This window comes from Leucoraja erinacea, chromosome 24 (genome assembly GCF_028641065.1).
Source record: "Leucoraja erinacea ecotype New England chromosome 24, Leri_hhj_1, whole genome shotgun sequence".
Classification (NCBI taxonomy): domain Eukaryota; kingdom Metazoa; phylum Chordata; class Chondrichthyes; order Rajiformes; family Rajidae; genus Leucoraja; species Leucoraja erinaceus.
The window spans coordinates 24,137,334-24,150,765 of NC_073400.1; the positions used below are offsets into that span (position 1 = coordinate 24,137,334).

Consider the following 13,432-nt stretch of genomic DNA (forward strand, 5'->3'; position numbering starts at 1 on the left):
TAACAAACTGAACATGATGCTTGTATAGGCAGTTTCATTTGATGCAAGAAGTAGCTTCTTTGTGTGAACTATCTTGTATGTGTTGTCCAGGGTATCCAAAATTTCTAACATACTCTGCTTCTTTGCACTTGGCAACATGCAACCCGTTCCACTTCTCCCCAGCCACCATCACCAATGCCAACAAATTCCAGATGACGTTACAGACCAGTTCTTTCAGGGAATTAGTGTTGTCCCAATGCTGCTAGAGCCATATGTCTGACTCTGCTAACATGCTGAGTATATTTTTACTTGTAAGCCATTTAACTAAATTATAACTGTATTATTAGTCTCTGACTCCCCACCCAACCTCGAGCATATTGTCAGTCACTGGGTTAGATTCTTTCACACCAAGTGGTCAGGAAGCGCTGACAAACTTTAGGTTGCTCTGCAGGCCTTTATCTTATCTGCAGAGAATCAGTGAGGTGACTTCATTATTGGAATGCTTATCTGAGCTTTTTGTGATGTTTTAACTGCATTCTGAGAAATGTTTGGTAATTTTAATGTACCTTGAATGCATCAATATAATTTGACATGGGATTTTATGAAATTTTCACTTCTCATGATAGACTGTTTCTTGTTTGCTATGTGGCGGACTTGACGAGCTTCCTAAACCAGTGTCTGTCCTGATGTTGCTTTGTTGGCTCAGCTGCTACGCATTGAAGTGCCAGAAAACTCAGCTTTTACTGTATTTTAATTGGCATTTGTGCAGGTTAATTGTGGATATGTTTATTGTACATGAAGTAATTTTTAGGTTAATTATTATATTATATGAATGTGTGAGGCAAAGCAGAAGTAGGCCATTCAGATTCTTGCCAAATCTAATTGTTCAAATTACTTATGAGTTCTCTAATTACAAAATCTTGTATTTTTCAGTACTGGTGCTGTAAACGCTCACAACATTGTACTGGTGAAGAAGAAACAGGGCCGATGTCAAGGTGTAGTTTGTGCCATGAAGGTATGTTCCTATTTAGACACTTGTTATCATGGAAGGGATGGATAATGTTGATGTGTGGAAAGCTGATAACATTTCTGTTCACAGGAAGATAGCAGATTTGTTTGTAAAGCCGAAACGTACAGGGACAAAACAGTGAAGAAATTTGAAAATTCAAGGGCAGTTGAACCTTAAACAAAATCTGCCAAAATAATTGGATTGGGTTAATATTCTTACTGTTTTATATTGTGCACCTTTTGTATGTCCTCAATATGACAGTTCTAAGTTTTGGTTATAAGAAATGGGAGTGGAATATTTTGTCTGCTGAAGTCTGTTCTCCCATTCATTTATATAATGTTTGATTGTGTACCTTGAGTCTCATTTTTTGTTTTTGCCCAGTCTCAATGCTCTGAGTCCCTGAGGTTGGGAGGTGGGGGGAACAAATACAGAAAATATTTAGCATGTATATTAACAATTCTGCTGTTTCTTTAAAATCCTAAGATTTGTGTCTGTTTTTGTTTCCTTTTAATCACACATTTTGGTTTGGCTAGATAAAATGTCACATTCCCACTGTAACCTACTGGTATGTTACGCTGTTAAATAACAATATGGATTTTTAATTATCATTTGCTTGATTCATCTGTGATTTAGATTTTCAAAAGATGCACATGATGAATTGTGTAAGAAGGAACTGCAGATGCTGGTTTAAATTAAGATGAATTGTTGGGTTGTGGGAAAAGGAAGCAGGAATGGCTTTTTTTTTTGCCCTTCGAACCTCTGACCATTGAATTGGATCATTGCTTACCATAACGACAATCCATGGGTCATGCTCAGTTGCCATGCCTTCTGATTCCCTGAAAGTGCAACTGATTTTCAGAATTTGATTGAAGGTGCCTTTTTAAATTAAAAAAAAATCATCCTTTATTTTGTTGGTTGGCAGTAGTTTCTTTGGATTTTAGGACAAAGTTTGTAAGTTTGATATCAGAAAACTATCTTTTAACTCATCCCAATCTTTTTGCTCATGACTTCAAAAGAATAAATATAGTGGTGTGTTTCAAAAGGGCCAAGCAAATGTGTATCTCAATGTGGTTTGAGTACTTTTCTGCATTGCGTCCAATATTTAGAACATACTGCATGGAAATGGGGCCCTTCGGCCCAGCTCGTCCATGCTGATCAAGTTAGGCCAAAGTTGCCATTTTGTATGACTAAGTTAGTCAAGTTTTGCTCGTATCCCACAAAACCTTTCCTATCATGTACCTGTCCAAATGCCTTTCAAGTTTCAATACAGCAGGGAAATGATTATACCTGTGCAAGTGTACATTTGTTGGGGAAGGAAGATAGTTACATATTTTAAGCCAACATACACATTTTTTCTGATAAAAGTTCAGTTAAGTGTAAGTTTAATCCATGAGGATCTTGTATGCTTGGATGTAATTTAAGGACATTGTGTCAACACTAATTCTTTACTGAAATTCACAGGAAGCATTTGGATTCATTGAAAGAGGTGACCTTGTGAAAGAGATCTTCTTCCATTATAGCGAATTCAAAGGAAATCTAGACACATTGCAACCTGGCGATGATGTGGAATTTACGATCAAAGAAAGAAATGTAAGCATTGTTGAAGGATAACTAATGTGGGCATATTTGAAGTGTGGGCGCACGGGTTCAAAACTAAAGCAATTGCTGAGGACAGCGTTACATGGGGGGGTGGGGGGGGGGGGAGGATGATGAAACACCGACAGTGGTTGGGGCTGGAGATAGACCCAGGCTCTGAGGTGGAGAGAGGGCGGGGGCTCAATTGGAGGATGGAATGGCGAGGTGGAGAAGTCTCATGGTTAGCATGGGGATGTGAGAGGGCAGCAAGATGCAGTGTCAGTGTTGTCACCGGTTTGAAGGCATCTAGCGGGACAATAGGTGCCAGGAAGGTCAATCAAGAGGAAGCAGTTGGAGCTGATGCCGGCCTGGAACTGGCCCGTGCTGCTGTCGAATCTGGTCATGTCGATGACCTGAGCCTGCCATTGGTTTGAAGGTACTGGTTCTGGAAACAAATTAGTAAAGTGCAAGAAAAGTTAAATTAACTAAGTGCGTGCTTGGCTACCAGGATTTAGTACACACGTTATCCTTTAGAAGAAACAATACTATTTTGGGTTTTCTTTGTCCTGCACTCAAGCCTGTTCTGCCATACAGTACAATCACTACCCTTTATCTCATATTCCTGCTTTCTTGAAAGACTCCTTTGTTGTCTAGAAACTGCCATCCCTTAAATATAATCAGTTACTTAAACTCCAGTGTTATCTGACAGGGAAATCCATAGCTTCAACGTCTGAATGAGAACATTTCTTCTGAAGGAACACTGACATGTATGGGCTAAGATGAAATGTACAAAGGTGTATGTCGATCCATATACACAGGCAGAAGCCAGCTGAGCTGATAAGACATATCTTTACAAATCATTTGCAAAAAACATGTTAAATTTCCATGGGTGGCTTTTTTCTCCCTCAAAGGATTGGCCTATGGTTATATAATCCTTGAGGATTAGGAATCTGTTTTGGGAATAGTGACATCTAGTGTGAGGATGAAAAGTGTCATCCTTTAGGCATACTGTGGATGTTCATTTTATTTGAATGTGAATTCCAGACTTTAAAAAATTCTGGAAATGCATGTGTGCAATTTGTGACTAATTTTCTCAAATCTGTACATTTATACACGTTGAACTATATAGCTGAGGTTTTCAATTACAATCTAAGCCTAAGCTTAACAAAAAGATACAAAGTATGGAGTAGCTGTGCGGATCAAGAAGCTTCCAGGGAGTACATGGATAGGTGATGTTTTAGGTATACCTAGGCCTGCTGGACATCATTCCCCTTAGGTAGCTTGCATTGAATTCTCCAACTTTAAGTAACAATCTGTCTCCCTTTTTGTCCCTCTTCCCTGTGAACCAGCTGGATGCACACCCATTTCTCCCCCTGTCCCATTCCACCTATATCCCTTCCTCTAGCTTCACAATTTACGCCACTTGTCTCCTTACAGCCTTGACTTTTCATTTCTGGTCTTTATCCACCCATCTGCCGATAAAATTCCCCCTCACCTGTAACCACATCACTTGTCATGCGCCCCCCCCCCCCCCCCCCCCCCCCCCATCTCTTTTCAATCTTTTGAATTTGTGTTAAGAAGGGTCCCGACCCAAAACATCACCTTTTCATACATTTGATAGACGCTGACCCACTGAGTTACATTTTGTCTTTTGTGGGAAATGATTGGGGTAGTGTTCCATTTTTAAGGCTCGGGTGATGTGATCAATCTGTGAATTCTAGATTTGTTAACTAATTCTGCCAAATTGAGATGGTAAGTGTCAGAATCCTTGGATTATAATTTTGGCTACATTCATGACTCACCCTTATAATAACACATTTTGTTTCCTTCTGAAATAAGGTGAGAGCAGTACATCTGCTTTCCTACCTGAAATGCTGCTTCCATTAACTGCTAGCACGTGAAGTGATTTGGTATTGTTTTTATAACAATGGTACAACATTTGAATCTGCCATGATGTGAAACTGCAGATAGGTGTGATGCGACTGAATTTGTACTTAATCTCAGAACTATGAGGATTCCTTATTGTAAAAATCATGAAAGGTTTCTTTACATCGGGCTTCTTACTGTTAAGCCATCTTAATGGGGTGGGATGTTTTATGATTCTAAGGTGTGCAATTCTTTAGTAAATACCTAGAAATATATAAAAATTCACAGTACATTTCTGCAAGTGGGAAGCTAATCCTAACTCTTCATTGTTAGAACATTTTCAAAACTATTTTGCTCATTTTGTACATGCCCAGATTTAAAACTTATTCAGAAAAAAAATTGAAATGCTCTCAAAATAATGATTTGAAATAACCTTAGTAAAAACACGTTTGATTTTTGTTTTTATCTAGGGAAAAGAAGTTGCCACTGAAGTGAAACTGTTAGCCCAAGGAACTGTTATATTTGAGGATGTTAGTATTGAACAGTTTGATGGAACTGTCACAAAAATTATTCCAAAAGTATCCAGTAAAACCCAGGTAAATGTGGTACACGTTTGCTCTTTTTTTTAGAAGATACAAGTCCTTAAGTACAGGATTGAAGAGAACAGAACGCTTGTTACAGGTAACAAGTGTTCTCTGGAAAATATTATGTCCAATAATTCTATCACCATTTTTTGTAACACTTCAAAATATTAGTAATTGGGCAAATAATTTTATGTTTAAGCATTCTAACAAAAAATGGCATTAACTGTTGCTTCAAAAAGGCTGCGAGAAGAATCTCAAAACAAAAATATAAATGGGAAAGACAGGAACATATAAGAAATCATTTTAAGTACAAGTGCATAATGCCCAAATGCAAGTCATAGAACATGGAGCAGTACAGCACAGAAACAGGTCCTTCAATCCACAATATCTGTGCCAAATATGATGCCAAATTTAATCCCGTCTGCCTGCATGTGATCCACATCCCTGCATTCCCTGTCTAAATGTCTCTTGAACAACACTTTTGTATTTGCTTTTTTGCAGCGTGTTCCAGGCACCTGCCACTGTTTATAAAAAGAAAAGACGTCCACATATGAAGCCACATATATTTATGACAGAGAAATAGAATTTTTAGTGAATTAATGTCACACGGTATAGGAGTAGAAATAGGCCATTCAGCCCATCTTGTCTGTTCTGTTATTCAATCAAGGCTGATCTCTGCCTCCTAATCCCATTTTCCTACCTTCTCTCCATAACCCTTAACACCAGTTCTAATCAAGAAATGTCTAATGTCAGTGATAGCAGTGAGAGGCAGGGGTTAAAATAAAACATTTTCACTGGACACTAGTGATTTCTATGTTAAATACCACGAGTGGTTTGACCCGTATGGTTTGTCCGCTAATGTGACAGTAAATGTCAACATCTTTGAAAATTGACCAAACCAGTTCAAGCAAATGAGCAATAAAACCACTCTATTCCATTACATGTAATCCTTTTACAGTTCATTAATCCATAAACAATACCAGCCACTGTGATAAGATTCTGCCCTACAAAAATGTTTCTGAAAAAATTACAAAATGCACTTATTTTTAATTTGGGATTACTGTTTCAGCAATATTTTTTCTGAATTACTTTGCATGCTATTACTTTACTACCTACTGAAATAGTTGTCACTTTATTTTAGACTGATCCTTTGCCAGGACGTATCAAAGTAAACTTCGCCATTTCCAAAGAACTTCCCTTTGGAGATAAAGACACCAGATCTAAAGTGACTTTATTAGAAGGTGACCATGTCAGGTTTAATATCTCCACTGATCGACGTGACAAATTAGAACGTGCTACAAACATTGAAATCCTGACTGATTCTTTTGAGTTAACTGAAGAATCCAGAGAACTGGTAGGTTTTTATATTTTACACAACTCTTCTTAATATATCCAATATAATGTTAGGATACTACTAGATATTAGTGACTTTAACAGCCACTATGGTTTTATAACGGGAGACAAAGTAGCAGATAGTGAGATAACAGTTGGGGGCACAAGTTAAGATCACTATTTAGATTTTCTGCTGTGACTAAAGACTATGCTAAGGATAGTTAAATATCAATGGAGATACTTCCACATTAAAATTTCCAAAGTTGTGTATTCTCCTTCCCTGAAGAGTTACAGGTTCTCTTGTTTCTATAGGGTGTGATTGCAGCTATGAGGGATGGATTTGGTTTCATTAAATGTGTAGATCGCGATGCTCGAATGTTCTTCCACTTTAGTGAGATCATGGATAGTCTGCAGCTCCACATCTCGGATGAGGTTGAATTCACAGTTGTCCCCGTAAGTTCTTTAATTATTGAGTGCTTTTACTAAAATCTAAACACAGATGTGTTCAAGCTAATAATGGATCAGAACCCTTGGCTTCGGGTCCTGGCTTGTTACTCGCTCTGTATAAACGACGTTGTCTATATTTCACGTCTGAAGTTTGCTTGATGACATTGTAAGCAAACTGCCTGTGTATTATGACATTCCAAATTGGTAATTAATGTATAATACTGTTTATCTTTGGTTCCAAGGTAGACAAGAGTGCTGGAGAAACTCAGCGGGTGCAGCAGCATCTATGGAGCGAAGGAAATAGGCAACGTTTCGGGCCAAAACCTTTCTTCAGACTGATGTAGGGAGGGGGGGGGGGGGGGGAGCAGAAAAGAAAAGGGAAGAGGAGGAGCCCGAGGGCTGAGGGAGAGCTGAGAAGGGGAGGAGACAACAAAGGCTACCAGAAATTAGTGAATTCCATGTTTATGCCACTAAAGTGCAGACTTCCCAAGCGGAATATGAGGTGCTGCTCCTCCAATTTCAGGTGGTGCTCATTCTGGCCATGGAGGCCCAGGACAGAGAGGTTGTATTCGGAATGGGAGGGGGAGTTCAAGTGCTGAGCCAGGTTGGTTAATGCGGTGCGAGCTGAGGTGTTCGGCGAAACGATCGCCCAGCCTACACTTGGTCTCACCGATGTAGATCAGCTGACATCTAGAGCAGCGGATGCAATAGATGAGATTGGAGGAGATACAGGTGAACCTCTGTCGCACCTGGAACGACTGCTTGGGCCATTGAATGGCGTTGGGGGGGTAAAGCGACGGTGTAGCACCTCTTGCGGTTGCAAGAGAATGTGCCCGGGAGTTACGGAGGGAGTGGTCTTTGCGGAAAGCAGACGGAGGGAGATGGGAAGATGTGGAGAGTGGTGGGGTCACGTTGGAGGTGACGAAAATGACGGAGGGCTATTTGTTGTATGTGACGGCTAGTGGGGTGAAAGGTGAGGGCTGGGGGACTCTGCCCTTGTTACGAGTGGGGGGGATGGGGAGGGAGAGCAGTGTTACGGGGTATGGAAGAGACCCTGTTGAGAGCCTCATCTATAGTAGGGGAGGGGAACCCCAGTTCCCTGAAGAATGAGGACATTTCTGATGCCCTGGTGTGGAACACCTCATCCTGGGCGCAGATGCTGCGTAGATGGAGAAATTGGGAGTAGGGGATGGAGTCCTTACAGGAAGCAGGATGGGAAGAAGAGTAGTCTAGATAGCCATGGGAGTCTGTGGGTTTATAGTGGATGTCGGTCAGAAGTCTATCATCTGCGATGGAGATATTGAGGTCAAGAAATGGTGGGGAAGTGTCGGAAATGGTCGAGGTGTATTTGAGTCTCCTCCCATTTCCTCCATACAATACAAGGCGTAGCTATGGGCACGCGCATGGGCCCCAGCTATGCCTGCCTCTTTGTCACGTACGTCGAACAATCCTTGTTTGAGATGGGGCCCTACTAGGGCCCCATCCCTGACCTCTACCTCCGCTACATCGACGATTGCTTTGGTGCCACCTCCTGCACCCACACACAACTAACTGACTTTATCCGCTTCACCACTAACTTCTATCCAACACTCAAATACACATGGACCATTTCCGACACTTCCCTACCACACCCTCCCCTGCTATAGATGAGGCTCTCACCAGGGTCTCTTCCATACCTCGTAACACTGCTCTCCCTCCCCATCCCCCCCACTCGTAACAAGGGCAGAGTCCCCCAGTCCTTACCTTTCACCCCACTAGCCGTCACCCTCCGTAACTCCCTGGTCAATTCTTCCCTTCCCTCCTGCACCACCCCCTCCCCGGGCACTTTCCGTTGCAACTGCAAGGGATGCTACACCTGCTGCTTTACCTCCCCCCTCAACTCCATTCAAGGACCCAAGCAGTCGTTCCAGGTGCGATAGTTTCACCTGCATCTCCTCCAACCTCATCTATTGCATCCACTGCTCGAGATGTCAGCTGATCTACACCTCCGCTCGGTCCGCATTAACCAACCTGATCTCCCGGTGGCTCAGCACTTCAATTCCCCCTCCCATTCCGAAACTGACCTCTCGGTCCTGGGCCTCCTCCATGGCCAGAGCACCACCGGAAATTGGAGGGGCAACATCTCATATTCCGGAAATTGAGATGAACTGGAAATTGGTGAATTCAATGTTTGTATTGCCTAGTGTCTGCACCCTAGTGGCATAAACATTGAATTCACCAATTTCCAGTAGCCTTTGCTGTCTCCTCCCTTTCTCAGCTCTCCCTCAGCCCTCGGGCTCCTCCTTTTCCTTTTTCCTTTCTTTCCCCATCCCCCACCTTACATCAGTCTGAAGAAGTGTTTTGGCCCAAAACCTTTGCCTATTTCCTTCGCTCCATAGATGTTGCTGCACCCGCTGAGTTTCCCCAGCACCCTAGTCTACCTTCGATTTTCCAGCATCTGCAGTTCCTTCTTAAACAAATATCTTTGGTTCTAATTGGAGGAATAATAGTTCTGGTGAATATGAAATGGTACTTAAGAAAGGAATGTTATCTCATGGAACATATATCAATTCCTTTACAAAGGAAGAAACCTGGGTGAAGGGGAAAGGGGGGGGGGGGGGGGGGGCAGAGATAATTGCATAGATTAAAGTTTGAAATCTCTAATGATGAGTTATTAGAGGCAGACTGAGTTTTGTGTAGGAGTAATGTCTGCTTGCCCACTACATTTACAACTTGTGTTAATCACCCATTGTTTCAAACTCAGTGCAAGTTTTTGACTTTGATATAATTATAAGAATTTTCAAAATGTGTCAATGGCCCACAGTCAAGTATTGGCATAATGCCAGGGTTCTTGCATGCACACCAAGGTGTGTTTAAAAATGTGAAGTTTTGCGACCTTGCATTGTGTGCTTAATCCACACATATTTTGTTTTTTTTTATGAACTCTTGATGTTTTGTGGGAAGATGAACTCTTGCAACAAGAGAAGGAAGATTCAGGATTGGAAACTGTTTTTCATTATACCTGGGCTCCTCCCAAAGTACAGTTGAAAAACAGGAAGAGTGCCTAATTCCATTTGTGGGACTGTGTACAGTAAAGCCACATACATAGCTGAATGTTGACCAGCATTTAATATTCAGTTTCCCCGCAAGCCTCGAGAGACAAAGGCCTCCATGTGAGAAATGTCTTAATTAAAATTAACCACATCCAATTCCTGTGGATTTTGATTATCTAGATCACTAGGAACTTCATAAGACTAACGATCAGAGCCCAAATTCTACGGCAGTGCACTACTTCAGGTCAAGATCTAAGAGAAAACTATAATTATAGATGATAATTGAAGCTAAAATCCAGCCGAATGGCCAAATGTTATGTCACTCACTAGGGGCAGGTGATCAGATCAGCCATTTGATAGAAATTGGGAGGTGAATCACTCGAACATAGTTGGCATTTGAGGAAGGACGACCCAGGTAGTCACCGTGTCCCATTGAATTATTGCTGGATTAACCTGTGATGATGATGGGCTAGCTCTGATGTCTGGGTGGATCAACTGGCTGGAGTTCTTTGTGGACATATTCCACCCTTCCCTACTAAGGTCTGAGGTCCCCACTTGTTTTGAAAGGATATCCATAATACAGGTGTCCAAAAAAAGCATGGTGCCCTGCCTCAATAACTACCATCACATCCGTTGTGATGAGTTTTCTTGTGAGGTTGGTTATGACATCAACTCCTGTCTTAAGGACCTGGATTTCCCCCCCCCCCCCCCCCCCCCCTCCCCATTCATGTACCGCCTTAACAGATCAGCAATGGATGCAATCACACTGGCTCTCCCCTCTCACTGGATCACTTAGACAATAAAAACGCATGTCAGGCTGTTGTTCATCGACTCTTGGTGCTCGACACATCCCCTCTAAACTAGTCATTAAAGTCTGACACAAGTTGTGATGCAATTGGATTCTCGATTGCCTCAATAGGAGACCTCAACCAGTACGATTGGCAACAATTCCTCGTCTAACAATCAGCACAGGAACACCTTAAGGCTGTGGTCAACCCCCTGCTCTGCTCTCTATGCTCATGTTGCAGCTCTTTGCCATCTTTAAATTCATCAACAATACCATCTCTGAGCGAATAATGGGCAACGATAAGTCACAGTATAGGAGGGAGATTGATAATCTAAAAGCTGTTCTTGCTCAACGTTGCCAAGATCAGAGAGTTGATTGTTTACTCTGGAGCCTCTCTTCAAGTGTACAGAAGAGAGCATACTGACTGGCTACATCGTGGCCTGGTTCAGTAACTTGAATGTCCAGGAACGAAAGCGACTGCATAAAGTGGAAACCACTGCCAGGTCCACCCAGAGTATTTGCCTCCCAACCATCAAAAGGATCTGTGGGAAGAGCTGCCTCAAAGGTAGCCAATGATTCACACCACCCTGACCAGACACTCATCTTGCTGCTCCCATTGGGAAGAACTGTGATCTATCTCCTGGTTCAAGAAAAGCTTCCCATCAACCATCAGGCTGTTGACCAGTGCACAGTGAACAGTGTTGAACAGTGCACAGCCCTAACTACATCCCTACTTCAGCAACTCTGATCAATGGACTGCCTTTGGCTGCACCACATTTCAGTTTTGCACTCTCATAGTCTGGTTACCTAGCATTACTGATTTAATTCATTGTACATTGATTATTATATATATTAATTTGTGTTATTACATGAATTGATGAGTAAAATCTGCAGCAAGTAAACAATTAATTTCTCTGTTCCCAATGCACATGACAGTTCAACACTCAAGTACGCTGGGTTCTGCTCTGAACAGAGTTCAGGAAGAGAGGGTTCCCATGTCAGATATAAAATTAAGATTACTGTAATTTAACAAAATTAATGTTATGCTGGGACAGAATGGTTATTTCTGTTCTGTCATTTAATCCCCAAATCGGACTTTAATGCAGCTGGTAGTAATTCAGTCCAAGATTATTGTAAATGTAGAGGGCAGGGAAACGCAGTCCTATAAAACTAAACTTAAGTCTGTCTGGTTGAGAATGGTGCTGGAGAAGAATGAAGCCTCTTCCATATTTTACACTTCTAATCAGAACAGATTATTAATTCAGATATTTTACAGAAATATTAAACATTTAGTCTATTTCTCTATAGACTACACATGGTAAAATCATTCCTTAGCAACAGTCTATTGGTATTAGCCTTATCTGTGAAAATCTGTAATTAAAGTTTGTTTTTTCCAAGGATGTCCTTTCAGCTCAAAGGAACCATGCAATCCGAATTAAAAAGCTTCCAAAAGGGACAGTGTCGTTTCACACCCAATCTGAGCAACGTTACTTTGGAGTAGTGGAGAAAGAAGCTGCTGGTTCAATATCCAAGTCCACCAGCCCGGCTAAAAGTAAAGAAAAGGTAACATGAATTGTTAATGGGAAGCATTGCATTCTCGCTGCTTTAAGATGTCGATTCTGTAGAAATTTTAAGATGTTCTCTTGAATTCTTCAAAGGCATCAATTATAACCAGACCAAAACTGATTACAATACGAATGTTATACCTGCTGTAGAAATATAAATCAAAGCTGTTAGATATCTGTAGTTATTCTGATCATAGAATGATGAAGCTGAAAGTGAACTATGTTCATCAAAGTGAGGGCTTTTAATGTAGACTTGATTTTTCTCACTTCAATTGTGGGTCAATAATGCAAGGTCATGGTCATAGGTTTAAAACCAGTTGGAAACGATCAATGATAAATTAGAGATTATCTAATTATCTGGAACTGCGTGGTATCTGAAAAGTGATGGAAGTTGGTTCAGTAAGTCATTTTAAAAAGATTGTGGACTTGAACATGAGTTTAGAGTTCCAGAAAAAAAGGGTATGGAACTGCTCATTCAGTACATGGGTGGAATGGCCGTCCTCTGTATTGCAGGCATCTGGCTGTGAAAGAATCGTATTGATTCTGGGCTGGATCTCAATGCATGATTTTTATGTAGCTGTGGAGCTAGTGTCGGTTAGTGCACAGTTTTCTCATCTAGTACAATCGCGTCCAAACATATCCCCTAATGGATTATAAGGTGTTCAATTTTTTTTGTGGAGGTATGGTTATTAATGATTAATGAACATTTTCTTCATTGTTCAGCACATTTGGTTACAGAATAGTTATTCAATTTATATTAAATTTAAGGCGCAATGACAGGTTAGAGTTTAAAATCTTTTTTTTCCTTCTATCTGCATGAGGAAAGCGTCACCACAAATTAAATGATTGTTCTAACCTAGCCATAAAATTCAGGCTAGATCTCCCATCAAATGCTACAGCAACTTAAACTGAGCAATTTATTATGGCAGAAAAAGATTTACTAAAAAATGATCTCCATAAACCAAGCTTCAAACCGGTTTAGGGTCTTTAGAAGACAATGATGTTTCTACCTTGCTGCTTTACTTTCTAACTTTGAAATCTGTTTCATCCTTGGAATACAATTTTGGCTAATGTCACAGGTGTTATGTTGATGTGAATAAACTAGATTGCAATTCTTGTAAGCTTTCAATGTTCAAGTTTGAACAGAGTTTGAAGAAGGGTCTTGACCAGAAACATCACCCATTCCTTATCTCCAAAGATGCTGCCTGTCCCACTGAGTTACTCCAGCATGTTGTTTATATCTTTGGTGTATACCT

The 13,432-nt window shown here is 41.0% G+C and overlaps 1 protein-coding gene across 7 annotated transcripts in view; it reads left to right on the forward strand.

Annotated features, from left to right (window-relative positions):
* Nucleotides 1-13,432, forward strand: part of csde1 (cold shock domain containing E1, RNA-binding) — an 82,057-nt gene that overhangs the window by 43,348 nt on the left and 25,277 nt on the right. For 5 of the 7 annotated variants that reach the window (XM_055654816.1, XM_055654818.1, XM_055654819.1 and 2 more), the window contains 6 exons: nucleotides 913-994; nucleotides 2,450-2,578; nucleotides 4,900-5,025; nucleotides 6,155-6,367; nucleotides 6,658-6,798; nucleotides 12,010-12,174. In XM_055654816.1, coding sequence (XP_055510791.1) covers nucleotides 913-994; nucleotides 2,450-2,578; nucleotides 4,900-5,025; nucleotides 6,155-6,367; nucleotides 6,658-6,798; nucleotides 12,010-12,174 — 856 coding nt within the window. The remainder of the gene's footprint in view (nucleotides 1-912; nucleotides 995-2,449; nucleotides 2,579-4,899; nucleotides 5,026-6,154; nucleotides 6,368-6,657; nucleotides 6,799-12,009; nucleotides 12,175-13,432) is intronic. The other 2 variants (XM_055654821.1, XM_055654823.1) reach the window with 1 other exon arrangement.